Genomic DNA, 22378 nt, shown 5'->3' on the forward strand with positions numbered 1-22378 from the left:
CTAGCCCCAAGGAACAAGTGTTCCTATGTCCCTATGATAATGCAAACCTTGCTTGGAATGCTCTTCAGTCCCAGCATGAGAAGATAGGCCCTATTGCCCAAATCCTACTGATCCAGCAAGCTCTATCCATTTGGTATTGTTGGTCTGAGTGTCTTTCCACCACCAGCACTGAGATTAGTGACATGGTGAGGCACATATACACTATCAGAATCCCAAAAGAGGAAGACTTTGCCACTATCATCATGCTTAACATGATAAATGATGAACTCACCCATGTTCACAACCACATTGCTGATGCCCTCTCCACTAGCACCTCTGCCTCCAGTTATGGACCCACCAACATTTGCTCCCACTTGGACATGGAGCAACAGCTCATTGATGCTAATAAGAAGGGTTCCAGTGACGTGGCTATGGTTGCTGGTAAGGGAAATTGTGCTCGAGAATTGCATCCAGGTAAAACCTGTTCTGAGTGTGGTGCCACTGGTCATTCAGCATGTTACTCTACCTGTAAAAACTGGGGGCACATTGCTAAGGACTGCTTTGGCAAAGGGGGGGCAATGGAAGGAAAGCGTGACAAGGTACTGTCTCGCAAACACACTACACATGACACCAAGAGCTCTCCTGCCACCAGGCCCTCTACCAAACCTACTATGACTGGTAAACCTGGTGGGCTTTGATATGATACTGCTGGATGTGCTTATCTGCTTGACAGTGAGACCCACAAGGCTATTTATGTTGCTGCCACACCTCCTACTTCCACACCTGAGCCTATCCAGGAGTTTGCAGGTCTTGCATATGACCCTCTCCCCTCTGCTCACATCCAGGACCTCCCTGGCTCTGACAATGAGGAGTATAATGCCTTATTCATGGCAATTGTCATATCCCACAATCTGGACTCACATTCCATAGTATTCCCACGCCTTCCAAGCCTATGTCCGGACCCCATATCCAACTCATTCCCAGATCCCCTTCTGCTGTGTACTCCACACCTCAGCAGGATCAACTACACTCTGGATTTACCCCTGAGCTCCGGACCTCCGGATCCTCACTGCTAGCCTGATCCGTACAACCCTATCCTGTCCACCCTATGTGCACTCCATCCAGCAAGACATCCGGACTTCACCTCGTCTTGGATTCCGGACTATATCCACCTTGTCTTCCGGATCCCCAGATCTCCAGACCTCCAGATATTAACTCCGGACCTATTCCCACCCTCTGTCTGACATCCTGTGCCTATCCCCATTTAGGCATCTCCGCCTTTCCGGCTTTCGGTTACTTCTTCTTCCATCTTGCTTATTGATCCTTGTACAAGTCTTCATCTCTGAGTTCATTTAGTTATGTTCCATCTTACTTACTAATGTGTTTCCACATGCTTGTACATAGCCTTGCTCCTTTGCTTACTGATCCCCTCAGATGTTGTCCAGTATATAACCCCTGTAGATACTCCTGTAGTTCCTCAGTTTGAATATCAACTTAGACTTGCCCAATCTTCTCTCAGACTTTGGTCCACCTAAGTCTGTCCTACCCATCAGGCCTAGGGATTGATTCCCTAGGCTGGAGCTCTGCCTTTCTGGCACTTACCCTCTTTCTGGACTTAGGTCCAATCCCTGTCTCTCCAACTCTACCTTAGGGCAGTCTACCTCTGTTTGTTTCTACATTGGACTCCATCCAATGTAGCCCCTATTCCTTCCTGACCTCTGGACCTCCTGTCCTTCGGATGTTCTGCCCTCCATACCTTCAGACGTTCCTGTCCTTCATACCTCCAGACATCCTGTCCTTCTGTCCTCTGTCATCCTGCCCTCCTGACCTCCTGTCCTTCTGTCCTCCATCATCCTGCCCTCCTGTCCTCCGGACCTTTGGACCTCCTATCCTTCCATCCTGTTTCCTATAGAAGTATTACCTTGCAGTGGGAACTCTCCTGAGCACTTCCTGTGTTCCTCCAAAACTCTCCCATGCTCCTCCAGAAGTCCTCTAGCACTCTCCAGCAGAGTAGCCAGCCTCTGGAAGTCCTCTGGACTTCATTGGACCATCATTGGACCTCATATGAAATGAAGGGCACATACTCAGGTAAGGGGCACAGCGTATGAGCTGAGGCCAAGCCCCTCTGAGTCAGTCTCTCTCCCCCTTGAGCAACATGGTTCTTAACAGCAATTGAGGACTTGAAGACAAGCATAGACTAGCAAACTCACATGAAAAATGTTGACTTTGTGGGACTCACTTACAAAGCACCAAATCAATGCAAATGCACCATTGTGGATCCATCCTTGACCCCATTCTTCCTTGATAGTGGGGCCTCCATGCACGTTAGTAACACTGAGTCTGACTTTTATTCATTGCGCCCAGTTCCTCTCCGCACTGTCCATGGTGTGGGTGGATCCTCCATCTCAGCCATTGGCATTGGATCTATCTGTCTTATCATTGCAAAAGGAATCCACCTAATGCTTGATCATGTCCTTTTCATCCCCACCACCACTGTACATCTCATCTCAGTGTCTGCTATCTGCACTGCACACCGGTGCATTGTGTCTTTCAATGCTACTTCCTGCTGGGTCCAAGGCCATAATGGTACCTGTATGCTTACTGGCACTCTCATGTCACATTGCCTCTATGCCTTATCTGGAGGTCAGCTTTCCACTGACCATGCATTCCTTGCCCAACAACACCCCAACCTCCAGTCTTGGCACTGTCACTTGGGTCATGCCCACTACTGTGCTGTATACAACCTTGCACATTCTGGCAATGCAACTGATATGCCCATTGACCTTTCTGCTCAACCCACCATTTGTGATGACTGTATTCTTGGTAAACAGACAAAGTCCAGCATTCCTAAGGTTAGAGTGGGGGTTTGTGTGAACAGACAGCTAGGCATTGTACATGTTGACTTGATGGAGCACCCTGACATTGTGTCAGCTGCAGGAAATAGGTACATAATGGACATTATAGACAATTTTTCTTCATATTCCTGGGCAATCCCCCTTACATCTAAAAGCAATGCTTTCTCTGCCCTCATTGCATGGGAATGTGCACGTGAACTTGAATGTGGCCTGAAAGTTGGCATCTATTGATCTGACAATGGTGAACTCAAGACCAATGCCATGTGTGAGTGGCTCCTCATGTGTGGCACCCAACATCAGTTCACAGCGCCTTACACATCTGCCCAAAATGGTTGTGTTGAATGGCTCCATCATACTCTCATGGGAAAAGCACAAGCAATGCATTCTGCCTGTAATGTGCCCCCAAATCACTGGGATGAATTTGTACTCACAGCATGCTATCTGTCAAACTGAACTCCTGTTGTTTTGCAAACCAGTCACACTCCATTCAAACAATGGTTTTCACATAAGCCCGACTTATCTCATTTACATGAAATTGGATGTCACACATTCGTTCTAATTCAAAACAACCACAACCCTAAGATATACAATAGATCTATTGAGTGTGTCCTCATTGGATACTCACTTGATTTGAAGGCATATTGCTGTTACCATTGTGCTACTCATAAGGTTTATGTATCATACAACATTTCTTTTATTGAATCCCACCAAACCAGTACAATCCCCCTATACCCTGGACTCTCCCTCAAAAACCCAATTGTATCCTTGCCTACTGAACCTCTGCATCCCACTGTTGAAGATGCACCTAATGAAGAACACCTAGCTAAAGACCCTCCCTCCAATCAACCTCAATCATGTCGGTCTACTCGACCCCATGTGCCATCTGAGCACCAGAGTGCACTCATTGACATCCCCTATATGTCTGCAACACAGTGTGTGGTTCTTGATTCCATGGTGGCTGCTGATCATATTTGTACCTTATGTCAAACTAGCTCCCCAGAAACAGCAAACCTGGCACTCTTTGCTGACCTCCTTGCAGCCATGCCAGAGCACCTGGTGTCTGAACACCCTGATGACCCTGCAACATATGCTGAAGCAATGGTGTCACCAGACACTGCATCATGGGATGCTGCACTCCAGGAGGAGTTTGCCTCACTATGTGATCTTGGCATGTACAAACTTGTTCCCTGGACATCAGTACCTCATGGCTGAAAGATTATGAAGGGTCATCCAGTATTCAAACTGAAATGCTGTGATGACCATACCAGTGCTAGGCGCATATGATCAATAGCACAGTTCTTCTCACCTTCAGAAAAGGAGATAAAGCGCAGATCATTAAATCCATATATATTGACCCATCCACTCTTACTCCAGTCTGGTCCTAGGAATCCACCCTCCCATGTCCTATCCATGTCCACCTATCTCTGCTGGTGCATTATTTATCCCAAATGTCATTGCTAAACAAGCTGCAGGTCTTATTACATGACTACTCATGTTCTGCAGTGCATGATGTTTTATTACCTATAGACTCATCACGCACTTGCTAACTACACGACAATTCTCACCTACGCATTCTGGACATTCATGTGCTACGATATAAATAACCAAAGTACATACAATTGAGTAGTTTCCTTTCCCCCAGAATCAGCTCTATAGGAGAGTTGTTCTTGTGTTATTTTTGTAGACCTTGTGCTATCCATCTATTTTGCTCCTTCTTGACAATCCTGTGCAATTTGACCACTCTGAAGTCCGTACCACTAGGATCTTACCCTTAAGCTCTTGCAAGAATACCCAACCTGCAACCAGTAGTTTAACACTGTTCTTCACTCATGCTATATCCCTTGCGACTGGCTGCTCCATAGAGCATGGTTGATTTTGTGCACGTTGCAACTGCTGCACTGGCATCTGACATCCAATTACATTTGCATGTATATTCTAACAGTTCATCCTGCTCCTGTGATATTAACATTGGTTGATTTTTGCCTGCACTCACGGTCAATTCTTTGGTATAGGAATTCAGAGGTATACATACGGCCCGCATTCAAGTTTCTTAGGCTGATATAGATTATAACTCCTTCACTCACTTACTTCCCTTGCACATAATTGAAGGAAGTGCTTCAATAGCAGTCCTCTCAGGCTGATCAATTAAACTTGTGCCTCTTAGGATAAGTAGTGCTAGTTGCTAACTGCCTAGTGTCTATTACTTCTTCACAATGTGACCAACATGGACTGCCAGTTCACTTCAAAGCCAGATACATATGCCAAGGGTATTCTGCTGTTTGGGGACAGGACTATACCAAAACATCAGTTCCAACTGCATGCCTCAAATCTTTTTGTATCCTAGCTCACCTTGGTGCAGCACTTGACTGGGAGATCAACCAGCTTGACATCAAAACTGCCTTTCTCTATGGCTTGCTTGACCCTGACAAGGTATGCTATATGGATCAGCCCAAAGGTTACATTGAGCCTGGCATGGAGAACCATGTTTGGGAACTTCAACAAGGTCTCTATGGCATGAAACAAGGAGGTTTAGTCTGGAATTGCATGATGAATCAAGCCATGCTTTCCTGGGGCTTTACCTGGCTAAAATGCGAACACTGTATATACTATTGCAAGACAGACATCAGAATACTTCTTGTTGCAATCCATGTGGATGATTTCTTTACCATTGGCAGTACTAAAGCTGTTATCAGTGACTTCAAAGCACAACTATGGACTAAATAGACTGTCTCTGATCTGGGTGAAGCACACTTTTGTCTTGGTATTGCTCTCAAACATGACCAATCTTCTCAAACAATTAAGCTCTCACAAATAGCTCTGATTGATAAGATAGTTAAGCAGTTTGGACTCACTGATGCAGCTCCCATCTCCACTCCCATGGAACCTGGCCTTCATCTCTCCCACAAACATCATGCCCCAACCTCAGATGAGGACCAAGATCTCATGAGTTGGACTCCCTTCCGCTCACTCATTGGGTTGCTAATGTACCTTGCTATTGGAACTTGTCCTGACATCACTTACACTGCAACTTTGTAAATTCCTTGATTGTTATGGATGTGCTCACTGGGAAGCTGTTACAGTCACATCTGCCCCCTATCCATTTTCCCAAACCTTTACTCATTTGTATTACATCGTGATCACTATAGCCGTCATTAGGTGACTCATCTCTCTTATCTGTATTACATCATGATCGCTATTGCCGTCACTAGATGACTTATCTCTGACTCACTCTTATCTCTGACTTGTTCCTTATCTCTGACTCGGTTACCTACTATAAATACCTGGTCATGTACTCAGTAGATCTTCACTTTAATCTACTAGGTTTTCACCTGAAACATCTTTCGCTTAGGACCTCCAATCCTAAGTCGTCTGAACCGATATTCAAGTCAGAGACACTCTCTCTGACCTGCCTTATGACCCTTACATTTGTAAGGTCTTGATTCAACCTCAGTCACTGCTCTTATCGAGTAACTGTTGTTGTGACTATCCTAGTTTGTAACAGAAGCAGCAAAGTGTGTTGTACAATATCTGAAAGGTTCCTGTGAATCCAAGCTCATGCTTGGAGGCGAACATACCACATGTCTTCTGGGATACACTGACAGTGACCTAGTGAGTTGTGTTGACACATGCTGCTCCATCAGTGGCTACTGTTGCACCTTAGGAAGTGGAATGATTATGTGGGGTGCCTGTCAACAGAAGACGGTTGCCCTCTCAACATGCAAGGCTGCAAGTGAGATCACATGGCTCTGAACTCTTCTCACTGAACTCGAGTTCCCCCAATTAGCTGCAAGTCCCTTGCTTTGCAATAACAATGGAAGTACTGTCCTATCAGAAGACTTGTCGTTCCATGTGTGTGTTAAACAAATCAATATCAATCACCATTCCATCCGCGAAAAGGTCAAACTCAGCTGTCTTAAACTCCATTATGTCAGATCAAAGGACAATCTTGCTGATATCTTCACCAAAGCATTACCTTGAAAGGACTTTGAACGACTTCACACTAGTCTGGGAATCTGGTAAATCAATTGAGGAGGAGTGTTGGTGTACATCATTGAACATGGCAGATGCCAGAATGAGATGTTTGGAATATGAAGTACTATATATGTTTGATTTCCTGTCATCCCTCTCTTCCCTCAGTCCATTATATCAGACTGAGGGTGAGTTATCCTTTTCTTATCTTGCTGTACTTAGATCACTCACACTTGTACTTAGGATACTGATATTAGTGTCTAGGTCTTTAAAACCCTGGGACCTGACCATTAGCAACAGACTGAGGATTAGATTGAGGACCCAACTATGATATGTATGCGGTCATGATGCTATCAAACATGGCCTCATTGAAGCTGCATCATCCTTGTCATGATTAAAATATTGATATGGATGGGATTGATTGAATGAATGAAGATGTGTGTCATTGACAGCCATTAGTGATCAAAATGACCTATATGTGAGATGAGGATCAAGAAATGTAACATTATGCCAATATCACATATGTTAGTGGGAATGTAAGTGGAGACATCACCACCTTGGGTCTCAATGATAAGTAGTGCAGTCAGAGATCCACCACCAAACTTATCACTCATCTTGGCAGCACACTCAAGGAGATGAGAGTGGAGGTAGAAAATGTCACCAGGGTAAGCTTCACAACCAGGAGGATGACGAAGGAGAAGAGACATCTGATAGTAACCAATGGCCTGCTTTGACAAGTCATTGTAGATTATGAGGACTGACATAGTTCTCAGTACCAAGTTTGCCTGAAAGAAGCAAATAACAGCATACTGTGCTTGCCATTGTCATGGAACCACTCACCCATGGCACAGCCAGAGAATGGCACAAGGTACTGCAGGGGAGCAGCTTCTGAGGTAGTAGCAGCAACAATGATGGAGTACTTCATTGCATCATTTTCCTTGAGGGTCTTAATGAGCTGAGCAACAGTCAAACACTTTTGGCCAACAGTGACATAGACACAGTAGAGCTTTTTGTCCTCATCTTTACCATCATTCCATTGCTTCTGGTTAAGAATCATGTCGATGGTGACAGCAGTCTTTCCAGTTTGACAGTCACTGATGATAAGCTCACACTGACCACAACCAAAGGGCACCATGGCATCAATGGGCTTAAGACTGGTCATCATAGGCTGGTTGACAGAATGACAGGGTAAGATACTGGGAGCCTTCAGGGAGGCATGTCTCTGCTCAGTAGCCTCAATGGGACCCTTTCCAGCACAATTCCAAGTGTAACCAGATCATCACCATTGTCATTATCAGAGTAAATAGAGCTTGAACTTGTGCTTAATACTGAATTTTGTGCAGGCATTGACTCATCATCACTGAGAACAATGCCAGAGTCACATGGCTTTGGACTCCTGGTCAAAGTTTGTATCCAAGGGGCCAGACTCATTCTGCTATGCCATGGCAGCCTGCACAAGCAAATTGAAATAGGCATCTGTCTGCTGCAGCAAGTGGGTGATGCATGTATCCTTTGCTATATCGATAAGCTTCATATATGCCTCCTCATCATCCACTTTGAGTGCCTTCAAATGGTCCTTTGAAGTTGAGGAGGGCCTGAAGTTTGCAAATATTGTTCTGAAGGGGGGTATAGTGAGGATAAGGTGGTACCTAGGACCTAATTAGCAGTGGACCAATAATTAAATGGAGGACCCACCTATGTCATCCAGTCAGGATGCTATTGAGGGCATGGTGATCTTCAAAGTTGAGGAGGGCCTGAAGTTCGTGAATGTTGTTCTGAAGGGGGGTGAAGATGAGGGGTACCTAGGACCTAATTAGCAGTGGACTGATAATTAAATTGAGGACCCACCTATGTCATCCAGTCAAAACACTATCTTGAAGGCATGGTAATCAGCATATTTGTTGACATAAAATGAGTGGAAAGTATCAAGAGAATGGTAAAACTTGAGGGTGTGAGGAATATACTTGGAACCATAGATAGGTATCAGGTGTGCTGCATGGAAGACTGTTGTGAAGAAGAAATAGGTACTAGGCTGTTAGCAACTAGCACTACTTATCCTAAGAAGTGCGAGTCAGTAGATCAGCCTGAGAGGACTGCTATTGAAGCACTTCCTTCAAATATATGCAAGGGAAGCAAGTGAGCAAAGGAGTTAAAATCTATAGCAGCCTAAGAAACTAGAGTGCAGGACATATGTATACCTTCAAATTCCTATGTCAGAGAATCGACCATGAGTGTGGGCAAAAATCAATTGGTGTTAGTATCACAAGCATGAGATGAATACTAGAGGATACATGCGAGTGCAGCGAATGCTGGATACTAGTGCGGTAGATATAACATGCACAAAATCAACCATGCTTGATAGAGCAGCTGGGTGCAAGAGAGATAGCACAAGAGAAGGACCACACTAAGTTACTGGTCACAGGTTGGGTGCTCAAGAGCCTAAGTATAAGGTCCTAGCAGTACAGAACTTCAGAGCAGTCGAATTGCACAAGGTCTACAAAAATAATGTGAGAGCGACTCTCCTATAGGGCTGAGTCCAGGGGGAAAGGGAACTCTCTCAATCATATGTACTGCAGTCATTTTATCATAGTATGTGAAGGTCCTGTCATATGCCATTCCGGACTCTCAACTCTAAATCTGCTTCTCCAGATATCTGGATCTGAGATCTGGATCTCCAATGATCTGATCTATCTTTATCTTCCTTCCAGAATCCAAACCCTATATTGGCACCCAACCCCATTTAGACTTCCCCTGTCTCCAGACTCTAGTTAACTATGTTTCCCTTCTGATTATTGATCCATTACATACATTTCATTTCCAGTGTTCATTATTTGTGATCTGTCCTACTTACTAATAGACTTTGCATATGCTTTGTACATAGCCTTTATGTTTGCTGACTGATTCCTATATGATACCTACAGTATATAAACCTCCTGTAACTCTCAGAAATACTCCAGTTCAAATATCATCTTAGTTCCTGCTCATTCCTGTGTCCTCCAGACTCAAGACAAGTCTCCTGTCATATTCCAAGTCTTAGGATTGCATCCTAGACTACATTTCTGGCTCTACCTTAGGGTAGTCTATCCCCTGTTAGTTTCTAGTCTGGACTTCGTCTGGATTAGTCTTATCCACTTGCCCAAGTAACATCCAGACATCCATCAGATTTATCTCACATTTCAGATCCAGATGTCCATTGTCTGCCCTAGTCAAATCCTGGAAACTTTGGATGACCGTCCTAGCCCCCAGAAATCAAGGGCACATACTTGGGAAAGGGGCACAGTATATGAGCTGAGGCCAAGCCCTTGTGATCTGACCCCCTTGAGCATGCAACCTTAATAGGTCCAGAATGCATAGGCAAGAATTGTAGCATAGTAAGTGAGTGTGCAACAAGTCTATAGGTAATAAGACATCATGCACTGTGGGACATGAGTAATGTGTAATAAGACCTGCAGCTCATTTAGCAATGATGTTTGGGAAAAATAATGCACCAGTGGAGATAGGTGGACATGGATAGGACATGGGAGGATAGATTCCTAGGACTGGACCGAAGCTAAATGGGAGCATGGGTCATGGGAGGAGTGTGTGCCTATTGTCAAAGGAGCGTACTAAAAGCAGATGAGTTGATATATATGGATTAAGTGATTAGTGCTTTATCTCCTTTCCTGGGAGTGAGAAGAACCATGCTAGTGATCATACGTGCCTAGCACCAGTATGATTGTCACACCATCTCGATATGAATAACCACAATATTCTTTGAGCCATCCTTGTGGAAGCTTGGGGTGACCATCCACATACCAGTATTTTCATCAGGATCATCACTGATCTTCTCAAACCAGTGTATGAGAGTGCATGGATACATATCCCAGTTGTGGTTAAAAGAAAAGAAACAGATGACTCTCACAACTTTGAGTCCTCGCATCCCTTCAGCATCTGAACCAGTATTGATGAATATGCAATCATTGCATGGGTACTCATTCCACCAGAGTGGACATGTGTGAATGTGTTTGCATCACATGCCACCAATGCCACTTGGATCACTGGGAGTGTAAAACATCACAGCAGCAGAATTGAAGACATGAAGCTTGCCTGGATGCCAAGGTAAGCTAGTAGCTGGGATGTCTTCAGGGTTGTGGGCATCATCTGGGTTGAGCTGGGAGAACAGAAAGTGACAAATGAGTTGTCATAGATCTGGAATGGCAACTTTATGTGCCAATGCTGCTATTGTCTGCGCCCATTTTCATTCTGTGTGATACAGTGGTGAGGATCAAGTTTAAACATTGCAGGAAGTTACTTATGGGGAGTTCTGGTGAGTGCTACAGAAGCAAGAACTGTTGGACCATCAACTATCTTACCATCATCAATGTCAATTACAGGTTGTGGTGCAATATCAGGGATGACTTGTTTGTTTTCATCTGCCAATGCATATTGTTGAGTATGTGAGAAGACGGTCAGAGAAAGAAACATTCACAGACTTACTGAGAGCAGCTAATGCACTTGATAAAATAGTGCCAGTGAGCATCCCTCACACATCAAAGTCCATGCAGGATGCTATAGGCTTATCAAGGCACTGATTGGTCACAAGCATCTGATCAAGAGCATTGTGCCTGCTTGACCACTGCCAAGGCTCCTTTACTACCTTGATGTGCTTGGATTCTGTTATTGATGAGCATAGTCCATTTGGGGTGCTGAAGAGTCAGATCATGTCTGAGTAATGAGTCATTGAGTGCTGATGGGGGAGCAAGAAGGTGGAAACAACAACATCAAATATCTTGCAATAATGATGAAAACAATAAAGTGCATCTTGAATTTTATTCAAGGTATCTCTGGTAATAATGTTGCACCAGACAAGGTAGCAGAATTCCAACAATGCACAAAATGTGTGTACCATGTCTTGAGGTACATGGCCTCCAATAACCAGAAGAAAAACTTTCATCAGCACTTTGGAATCATTGCCTGTCCATTGTTTAAAGTCGTGACCTTGAGGAAATTGTTGTAGACCAGAGAATGATGCTACAGCAGCAACTCTGACATGTTGTTAGAGTTTGTCATTGAGTAAACAAGCAAGGCAACATACCTGCAATCTATATCACTCATGATCTCCTCTGACCATTTGGTTCCATGCACAGCCTTGAGGTATTTTGTGACCCAGTCAACAAGATGGTCTTTGAAAGCCCCTTTAATGAGCTGGTGGAGAAGGTCAAATGACAGCAACTCATGGATGTCAGCTTGGGGAAAGTCATTAGTGAATGGCTATACAAAACAAATCAGCCTGGTATTGAAGAGTGGGCTATTCCACTCATGACAAGATTGCCAATGAGACCATATTCATCCCACAGTATATCCATGTGTAGTTCATCAATCAAGAAATCAGTGTGCTCACAATGGCAGTATATACCACCACTATCAAGGTCTGTGTGAACTGCAATGCATCTACATGAATTATCAGTACTAATGGATGTTGACTGCAAGTGCCAATACTCACTTTGGGCACCAATGTTTGACAACATAGGATAGCATGAGTTGTTCCACTATGTAGGGTCCTAGACTGTATATAACACACTGGAAATGACCATCTCCACAGCACACAACCTCATACAGTGGCTCAAAAAACTGTCCACATGTTTTTACATTTTTCACTATCTATGATATTGTGTGAGAATGAACAAATGCCTCAAGGACATGCTTATACCACATTGTAGTATGGCTTCAGGGCTTTCATTTGAGCCCTACACCGTGGGAATCGGTGGAGATATGGTGGAGACATAAGGCTTATAAAATGATGACTTATGTGGACAGTTTTTTGAGTGTATATTAAAACTATATAAATCATTATTTATGATACCACAAAAATCATGCCACTATTATATAAATTATGAAGTGGTGTCATTATGTTATTTTATGACTATATCTAACTATATAAACCAGAATATCTCATGTATCATAGTCATAATCACCATGAAAGCCATCTCCTCTGCTCAAAGAGATAATATCCTCTCTCTGTCTTATGCTGGCCTCTCTGCTCACCAAATTTCCTCTAGAACTGGAGTATGCAAGTCCACTGTGGCCAAGTTTATCAAAGAAAGCCACCCAGACAAGGAAAACTCTTGTGGAGGACGTTCATCCAAGCTTACCTCTACTGACAAAAGGGCTATTATCCAACATATCACTACAGGAAAGGCTGATAATGCTGTCCAAGCCACCCATTATATCAATTCCACCATCACTACCCCTGTCTCTTCACAAACTGTGAGGAATGTTCTCAAGGCAGCTCATCTCAAGGCAGTAACAAAGAAGAAAAAGCCTCTTCTCTCCATCAAACATAGGCAGAGAAGACTAGCCTTTGCCTTAGCTCATCAACACTGGACTGTAGAGGACTGGAAGCATGTTATATGGTCAGATGAGACCAAAATCAATAGGACTGGGTCAGATGGGAAGGTATATGTATGGAAAAAGAAGGGAGATGGCCTAACAGACAGAGAGGTTAATGGGACTGTCAAGTTTGGAGGAGGTTCTTTAATGGTATGGGGCTGTATGGGATGGAATGGTGTGGGAATGCTTGCTGAGGTTGAGGGGAAGATGAATGCTGAGCAGTATGTGGACATTTTAAATGACCACTTGCTGCCTAGCTTGGCAGAATCAGGGATTGATGAAGAAGATATCATTTTCCAACAGGATAATGATCCAAAGCACACATCCAGAAGAGCTAAGGAATGGTTTGAAGAACATAACATCAATGTTCTTGACTGGCCAGCACAGTCTCCTGATGTCAATGTCATTAAACATCTCTAGAGAACACTCAAGAAAAAGCTTCAAGCCTATGAAAACCTCCCTAAAGGAGTATGGGAGCTTTGGGAGAGAGTAGCAGTGGAATGGGGGAAGATCACAGCTGAGGATTGCCAGAAATTAATTGAGAGTATGCCCAGAAGGATAGAGGCAGTAATTAAAGCCAAGGGAGGTCATACAAAATACTAGAATACCTGGTTATTATTGTAAAATACTTGAGTCAAAAAACTGTCCACATGAGTCACCATTTTGTGAGCCTTGTATCTCCACCATATCTCCACCGATTCCCACGGTGTAGGGCTCAAATGAAAGCCCTGAAGCCATACTACAATGTGGTATAAGCATGTCCTTGAGGCATTTGTTCGTTCTCACACAATATCATAGATAGTGAAAAATGTAAAAATATGCGGACAGTTTTTTGAGCCACTGTATATACTGGAGACTATCTGAGGAGATCAGTAAGTAAAGGAGCAAGGCTATGTATGAGCATGTGAAAACACATTAGTAAGTAAGACAGAACATAACTAAATGAACTCAGAGATGAAGACTCATACAAGGATCAATAAGCAAGACAGAAGAAGAGGTAACTGAATGCTGGAAAGGCAGAGATGTCTAAATGGGGATAGGTGCAGGATATCAGACAGAGGGCAGGAATACATCTGGAAATAGTTATGGTTGATATCTGGAGGTCCAGAGATCTGAGGATCTGGAAGGTGAGGTGGATACAGGACTGGGATACAGTGAGGTGGATATAGTCCTGAATCCAAGACAAGGTGAAGTCTGGATGTCTGGAGCTCAGGGGTAAATCCAGAGCAGAGTCAATCCTACTGAGGTGTGGAGCACACAGCAGAAGGGGATCTAGCAATGAGTTGGATATGGGGTCCAGATGTAGGCTTGGAAGGTGTGGGAATGTTATGAAATGTGAGTCTGGATTATGGGATATGACACAACTAATAGTCTGGAGTGCTGTGTGTGAACTTTGAATGTGTGGCACTTTGTGTGCTTGTGAATCATGTCTCCCTTCCTGAAAAGAGAAAAGAAAGTAGTGTAGATGAAGCTTTAGCTCACTGCATGTATTTTTTATTAGACAAGAAGTGCTTGTGGGAGTAAAACACTGCTCACAAGTGTACTTTCCCATCACAGGGAAGCCATCACACAAAAATCAAGGATTTTACACATGATCCCTTATTACCTTCTAACACTGCTCTATTTTTTCCAACATAAAAATCAAGCCATGTTGTGCAACACAAATGTTGTACTGTCAAGACACAAGGTGTGACAGGGGAGTGATTTGGTGTTCAGAGTCATCAAGCTCCACTTGGCAACTCAGTCATGGCCAATGCAGCATCAAACTTTCAGTCCTGGGCCACAGACTGCATGCCTAAGATGACAATATCACCTTGACATTTGCATGACATATGCATTCAATCCCATCTTAAATATTGTGGACCCTATAGCAACTGGTGTTCTCAGAGTATTATTGCAATGAAGCCCAATAATAGCAAGTTCAGCGCACATTAAACCACTATATGCAATAAGGCTTACCAGGTGCTTCCTCATGTGCCTGTACAGTCTGTACAGATGGCTTGTACAAGTACCCTGTTGCATCACCACTGGGTCACATCTGCACACTTGTCCATCACTGGCAGGAGAAGCTGATAAGTTAACATTGTAGGAGGGTGATGGTTCTAGGGGCTGCGAAGAAGATCACAGCATGCTCTGCAATGTATATCAGGTATATAGTAGTACCACAAGCATGTTATTATACTCTACACAGAGGGAATTTAACACATGCTAACCAAATGTGATACTATTGCTATAATTTAATTATACGCAAAATCGACCGAGGAATAAGACCTCCATAGCCTACTGAAGCAGAGTCCGTACAACCTTCAAATATGTATGCTGCTTATCCGAAAATTTATATTTTGTGTACTTTGGCAATTCCATGTTAGTTAGTGGTGGCATCAGTGTACGAGGTTTTGGCAAAACCGACGCGGGAGTTGGTGGTATCGAACACAGAGTAGAAGCGCTCAAGGAATGTGTAGCCGTTAACAAAGTCAAACCCTGAGCCACTGGGCGTGCCAATGTCGGCAACGATGAGATATATAGCTTTGCTACTACCACCAATTTTGGTATTGAGAGAACGAGGCCAGATTTGGGCGTTAGGGGTGAGACTGAGGGTGTTCTGTGCAAAGTGGTGAGTGAGCAAGGGGTGTGAGGGCTGACAGAAATAGCGTACACTGCCAATATTGAAGTTCAGATTCTTAAGGGCACTGTACTGGGTAGAAGAAACGAGGAGAAGACCAGTTGCCCCATCCACAGTAGCACCGGTTTCAGACTTGTATTTGTTGTAGGCATCTATCGAACGCTGATTAGACCATGATTATCGCCGCACTCCACATACACACCAGTGGCAACGTAAAGAAAGGTGGTGCCAGTATCGACAATACCAGCAGTGGAGGACAAGATCGTTGTGGAGCCGTAGGTGATGCTCTCGTTGATACCCCAATAGGTCGATGCCGGGTTGGTGGTGGTGATAGAACTGAGACGAGACAATCACCATCAGTCTGGATTGATCTAGGAGCTGAGGTAGCTTACGTGTATCCAATATCGCCGGTGTACTTGGCGGCATCAGTTCCACCAAAGCTGAGCTCTCCATTGGTGATTGTCTGCGAAGTGGTGGGCCCGAAAAAGATACCAACAACCTTCTGAGGAATTGTGCCTTCGCTATATAGGTTGTCAGTGACAGTCGGGATCATCACTGTCGGCGAATTCGTCAAGGTACCCTCTGTCAAGCCTACAGGCCCGATGCCAAGGATACCGTCAACACCACTGAAGCCCTCCGTAGTAGAAGCATCACCAATCGACTGGGCGGTGATGGTGAGCCCATCACCGAGAGTGACGGTGTCGGTGTACTCAGTTCCTATAGATAATCGTAGGTATTTTCAACTTATGATATCGTTGTGTCATACCAGAGAAGGAGCCAGAACCGTAGCCGACATCCACAGGCTGACCAGTGTTGACGCTGGTGCTGGTCTTCACGTATGCAGTGTCGGCACCAACCCATGTGTTCGAGCTACCAGTATCAACAATCAAGTTATCTTCCATAATACATTAGCAGCCGCATGTTTTCCCAGTGTTGAACTCACAGGTTGTGGCGGGGCTGCCAACACCAACTGCTGCGATGTAGCCTGTAACTTCGTTTGTCACGGCAATGCTACCAATATGACGGTCGTCCTTAAGGGCTGCTACGCGAGCTTTATCGTACTCCAAGAGGTTAATAGTACCACCAGAGACGTTTAACCTCCTGGCAATGGGGAGGGTGATGGGGGAGTCACGAATTTCAACAGGCGATGCCGCGATAGACAAAGCCAGGAGGAGAATTGTCAACAAGGATGCAGCGGGGAACATGGCTTACCGGAACGCAATATCATACTCAGTGGCCCATTATATATGCGCTGGCGAACGCGAATGTTGGACACCTTAACTACGTATGAGATGTTCCTCCTCGAAAAAGTGATGACGAGACAGTCGCGGTCCGAGTCATCGCGAGTGCAAGAATTCGACTTCTCAATAAAATGTGACAAGAGGTTTGTTTTTGGTCCCAGGCGGCAGGAATTTATGATTCGTTTACTCGCGTGACTTCATTTCCATAGAGATGCTCACCTATCATGAATACACCTTCGACGGCAGATTGTCGGTGCCAAGGTTGGTGGAGCAATCGTCGCTGAGGAAAGTGGTTGTCTAGCCTGGGTTGTCCCTGGTTGTCTCGGGCCTACCAGATGATGACTGAATTGCTCAACTGATGCCATTTGATAGCTCGGCACAAAACCATGGAATATAATGATGCTATCAAATAAGCTGGCAATTTTCTGAAGCACATCGGCTGTTGACCCATGATCCAATGGATCATTTATGCAAATGGGAAAATTTTGCTGGAGGTTCGCATGACTACGGAGTCCGAGTCGGTCCCTCGACCACGAAGGAAACCAGTGCACACTGCAAATGTTATCCCGTAACCGGCGCACATCAGTCTCAGACTCCCATTGGAAATCAGCGCTTAGCAGGTCATGTGTAATGCATGGCCACCTACAGGTATCGTCTAATGGGTCGAGAAGTCTCAAAATCACTTCTTGCTATCAGTGTTGTACATACATCATGTTGGAGCGCCTCACCAAGAAGCCTTGTCCTGGGAACTGGAAGTCCAATGGCAGATTAATCGTCGATATCCGTTTGATCCAGGTGATAGACAAGAACTTGAAGAAGTATCAAGTTATTTGCACTTGTGCCATTACCTCTGCAGTGGACGTCGATGATTAAGTAATTTAAGATTAAGCTTCCGACATATAGGGTCTTCGACCTAAAGGACGACCCGTAAATATGTTTTTTTCCTTATACTGTAGAGCTTTGACCAGCCGCTATGAACCTCCTTTATATAAACCTGTATCATGAGTAATATGGCCACCTGACGCGACAAAGCCCGCTACCTCCAACTTTTGTTGTGGGAACTTCGGTTTCGCGCTTATCCTTGGTGCATCACTGGGTGATATGCACCATGTATGTCGTCTTCCCGTGCCCATATGCAACGTCTTCTTGATCTTCCTGCCATGTGCGTCATACGTGTTCTGCGACTCACCGTGCGTTTCATCACCAGTAGTATGTGCCAAGCAACCCAAGAGCAACACTAGCTCAGTGCCTTTCCCATTCAAAAATGGCCGAAGGTTCGCATTTACAACACCATCAAAAAAGAACGAGTGATGCTTGCAGCTAGTATCCTTCAAGTAGCTCGATGACTGTCGCTGTTTGTTGTACTATACCGCCTCATGCACCACATCTTTCTGTGATCATCCATTTTGTAGTGATTCTCAGCCTGCTGCTCATTACTGCTATGACTCCGAGTTATCCCTCCGCCACGCCCTCACCATGTCCGGTCATTCTTAATTGACCGAAGCCTGCTGGCTTGCCCACGCGGGCAATTTTGCCCTGGTAGAGGGACCCAATGGCAAGCTTGTCTTGGATTTTAAGGTGACGGCTCAAAACGAAAGCACGTTTAACTGCATTTAACAAGCTGGCAACAGCCGTGGCCGGTAGGTCGTGCGATTTTTGCGTTCTCTCCATCGCACTCGCAAAGAATGCAAGAACCCGGCGATCGCATATACGCGTACCTGTTTACCAGACCATCAGTTTCTCTGCGAGCAGCTCTCCTTCTCTCCAACTTGTCATTGGTCGATGTTACATATGTGTGTCATCAAAATATTAACGGTCCGCAACTAAACTATTCATGGTTACAGTTCGCCGGTATCGGCATAGACACGAGCACACATATCTCAGGAAAGAGCTTGGACAATCAGTGTCCGCGAGATTGGTTATTAGAGTATCATTCGTCCCTTATTGTAGCCCTGTCTCAATCTAGATGCTTAGAGATTTGGATCAGTCTACGCTGAGTCGGTGGTCTCACGATTTAGGGCAAGTAGAGCTGGGGTTTCTTCGTGGAACAGCAATAGTTGACATTCGAACGTTCAACTACGACTCCAGTCACAATTGTTTCCAGGAATGCTTTCAAAAGACTTGATCTATAGGTTGTGATAAATGTTACATTATGACATACAAATACCCAATACCCAAGAAAAAAAATTGCATTAGTTGGTGGTGGCAGTCGTGTATGCGGTTGTGGCAAAACCGACTTGGGAGTTGGTGGTATCGAACACGGAGTAGAAGCGTTCAAGGAAAGTGTAGCCGTTGATGAAGTCGAGACCTTCACCACTTGGAGTGCCAATGGAGTTGACAATGAGGTAGACGTAATCGGAGCTACCACCAATGTAGGTGTTAAGGGCACGAGGCCAGATCTGACCGTTAGGGGTGAGAGCGTAGGTGCTCTGTGCAAAATAGTGAACAAGAGGCATTAAGATTTGGGACAGAAAGGCGTACGCTGCCAACATTGAAGTTCAGGTCCTCGAGGTCATCATACTTGGCGGTAGTAAGGCGGAGAAGACCAGTCGCATTGTCCTCAGTAGCGCCAGTTGCAGACTGGTACTCGCTGTAGGCGTCTATTGAACACTGGTCAGATTGAGATCACTCGCTGTACTTGAGATACGCACTGGTAGCAATGAGAATGAGGGTGGTGCCAGTGTCAACGATACCAGCCGTCTCAGCCAAGATGGTCGTGGTGCCGTAAGTGATGCTCTCGTTGATACCCCAGTAGTAGGATGCAGGGTAGGTGGTGGTGAGAGGACTGAAATCAACGATTGCTGTCAGTCCGGATTGATCTCCGAGCTGCAGCAACTTACGTGTATGCAATGTCGCCAGTGTACTTGGTAGCGTCAGTTCCACCGAAGGTAAGCTCTCCATTTGCGTCTGACTCCGAAGTGGTGGGCTCGAAAGAGACACCGACAACTGTCTCAGCAATGATGCCTTGGCTATACAGGTTGTCAGTGACAGTCGGGATCGTCGTGTCTGGTTCTTTTGTCAAGGTTCCCTCTGTCAAGTCTAGGGGCCCGATGCCAAGGATACCGTCAACACCGGTGAAGCCCTCCGAAGTAGCAGCAACACCAATCGACTGGGCGGTGATGGTGAGCCCATCACCGAGAGTGACGGTGTCGGTGTACTCAGTTCCTATAGATAATCGTAGGTATTTTCAACTTATGATATCGTTGTGTCATACCAGAGAAGGAGCCAGAACCGTAGGTGACCGCTACAGCCTCGCCAGTGTCAACACTGGTGCTGGTCTTCACGTATTTAGTGTCGGCACCAACCCATGTGTTCGAGCTACCGGTGTCGACAATCAAGTAGTCTGCAATAACACATTAGCAGCCGCATGTTTTCTAAGTGTTGAACTCACAGGTTGTGGCGGGGCTGCCAACGCCAACTGCTGCGATGTAGCTTGTAGCATCGTTTGTCACAGTAATACTACCAGTACGACGGCTGAGGGTGTTTTCCCCGACATTTTTGAGGGCGGCCGCGCGAGACTGATCGTGCTGCAAGAGGTTGATGGTACCACCAGAGGTGTTTAGCCTCCTGGCGATGGGGAGGGTGATGGGGGAGCTGCGAATTTCAACAGGCGATGCCGCGATGGACAAGGCCAGGAGGAGAGTCGTCAACAGGGATGCAGCTGGAAACATGATTGAACAGTACTGGAAGCCGATGATCATACCATATTTCGAAGCCCATTATATATGTGCTGGTAAACTGTGCTGAAAGCTGAGCACACGGTTAATCTCATCCTCAGATGAACCGTATGGAACGCGCCCCCTCACGTGAAGAAACCGAAAACAGGAATAACTCAGCAATCGACTCGTTGTGCGCATATTTTGGATCAAAACCAACATAGCGGGACGAGTAGCCTGTTTTTGGCCGTGAGTAAGAGGAACTGCATCCATGAGGATGCGCTGTTCCACCAGTTTATTCATAGATCAATAGTTAGGGAGTGCTTACCTTACATGGTGAAACAGGCGAATCCACCTTCGGTCCTTCGCAGTACATCATTGCCGGGTGTATCACTTTCGAGACTGCACTATGCAACTACTGCCAGTGAGAGGTTAACCATTGCTGGGAAGAATGGCGCCTGGGCTTGATGATGTCACATTGAAAAATATGTTACACCGATGTGAATACAAGAATACCCGCGGGCTCGACACACAATTTCAGTCGTGTAGTGTTGCTGCCAAGGAGAGATAGGATGAAGAATCAAGTTCCCTGGGGCATATGCCCCGCAGCTGAATCCTGGGGTATCAATCTCGCGACCGACCGGAGCCATTGTTTCTGAAGAAAAAAGAAATTTGATCCAGATGAAAACAACGAACAAGACGTTGACTCTGCAAGAATTCGCCTTTTCGTGGCGGATAGTGAGCATGATGGTACAGATATCTTGCCTTAATCACTGCCGTTTGAAAATGGGGAGATTAGGGCTGCATAACTTTGCATGAATGATACATGCCCATAGCTAGTGATCGGGCCTGAGCAGTATCCTGGCAGTACTTCTTCCCCGTCGACGTCGGGACCCCGACCTCTTTCCATTTAGTAATAGACCCGGCAGGTGCATATGCCATAGTCACATACTTCGGTTGTATTCGCGCTACATCCCTCGAACACCTCAGCAGCCCACGAAATAGCCTACAGGAGCCGCCAGATATGATTCAAAGATACTAGCATCCGTGTGCTTGTGAAGTAGTGAGTTGCAGCCATTATGGTCACCCGGAGGAACGCCATGGTAAGTATGATGGGATCAATTGATCATGTTTGTGATTTGCTGTTTGTGATAAGCTCTCACACAGTTCCGACCGATCAGATATCGATCACTGGTTAATCTGTACGAGCTGATTTTTCCCTTTCATGGGAATCTGGCTCGAAATCAACAGATTGCTGCGTATGGTTAACGTAGCTCCAATGCTGCTTCAAGATCTCCTTTTCCGCATGCGATATAGCGAGCAAGCCTGGGGGCATAATTCTGGAGTTTTGCACCGCAAGTACTGGTTCTTCTGTATAATGCCGTAATTTTGATTCAGACAGGAATGGCGGGACCACGTGAGTATCAAACGGCTCTTTAAGAATACTGAAGCAGGCGTTGCATGAGTGCCGGCTCAATTTTTTAAAAGACGTTCAAAGTTAGGCGCACACGCGCACCGCCCCCCTACTAAAACGGTAATCTGACAGTTGTCGGACTTTAGACTAAACCTTGCGGCGCGCAGTGCCGAACTGTTTATCAGTTGACAAAATTTCAGGTATGATAGATGATATATGACATTTTCCTATGTGCTGAACCATACCAATACGGTTTACCAGAAGGTTTAGGA

The 22378-nt window shown here is 45.2% G+C and overlaps 4 protein-coding genes across 4 annotated transcripts; all 4 read right to left on the reverse strand.

Annotated features, from left to right (window-relative positions):
• Positions 1 to 7258: 7258 nt before the first annotated feature.
• On the reverse strand, positions 7259 to 8055 carry BJ212DRAFT_1275887 (P-loop containing nucleoside triphosphate hydrolase protein; the record flags this gene model as incomplete). Its single annotated transcript, XM_041331247.1, has 2 exons — positions 7259 to 7560; positions 7614 to 8055. Coding segments are annotated over 2 exons (744 nt in total), but the record flags the coding sequence as incomplete, so codon positions are not given.
• Positions 8056 to 8664: 609 nt separating this feature from the next.
• BJ212DRAFT_1448010 (uncharacterized protein) lies at positions 8665 to 12497 on the reverse strand (the record flags this gene model as incomplete). The annotated part of the gene is made up of 11 exons (XM_041338478.1): positions 8665 to 8807; positions 9267 to 9270; positions 10528 to 10733; positions 10833 to 10953; positions 11266 to 11296; positions 11330 to 11448; positions 11563 to 11827; positions 11878 to 12053; positions 12107 to 12233; positions 12286 to 12413; positions 12468 to 12497. The coding sequence occupies 11 exons, from the start codon at positions 12495 to 12497 to the stop codon at positions 8665 to 8667; spliced, it is 1350 nt and encodes a 449-aa protein (XP_041191245.1).
• A 3040-nt stretch (positions 12498 to 15537) lies between these two features.
• Positions 15538 to 17000, reverse strand: BJ212DRAFT_1301255 (aspartic peptidase domain-containing protein; the record flags this gene model as incomplete). Its single annotated transcript, XM_041333102.1, has 6 exons — positions 15538 to 15774; positions 15829 to 15947; positions 15998 to 16131; positions 16188 to 16512; positions 16562 to 16690; positions 16739 to 17000. The coding sequence occupies 6 exons, from the start codon at positions 16998 to 17000 to the stop codon at positions 15538 to 15540; spliced, it is 1206 nt and encodes a 401-aa protein (XP_041191246.1).
• A 2104-nt stretch (positions 17001 to 19104) lies between these two features.
• Positions 19105 to 20905, reverse strand: BJ212DRAFT_429055 (aspartic peptidase domain-containing protein). Its single transcript, XM_041343180.1, has 6 exons — positions 20428 to 20905; positions 20257 to 20379; positions 19877 to 19973; positions 19688 to 19821; positions 19518 to 19636; positions 19105 to 19465 (listed from the first exon to the last, which is right to left on the reverse strand). The coding sequence occupies exons 1-6, from the start codon at positions 20735 to 20737 to the stop codon at positions 19229 to 19231; spliced, it is 1020 nt and encodes a 339-aa protein (XP_041191247.1). The 5' UTR covers positions 20738 to 20905; the 3' UTR covers positions 19105 to 19228.
• Between the last annotated feature and the right edge of the window lie 1473 nt (positions 20906 to 22378).

This window comes from Suillus subaureus, assembly GCF_016647635.1.
Source record: "Suillus subaureus strain MN1 chromosome Unknown BJ212scaffold_24, whole genome shotgun sequence".
Taxonomy (NCBI): Eukaryota; Fungi; Basidiomycota; class Agaricomycetes; order Boletales; family Suillaceae; genus Suillus; species Suillus subaureus.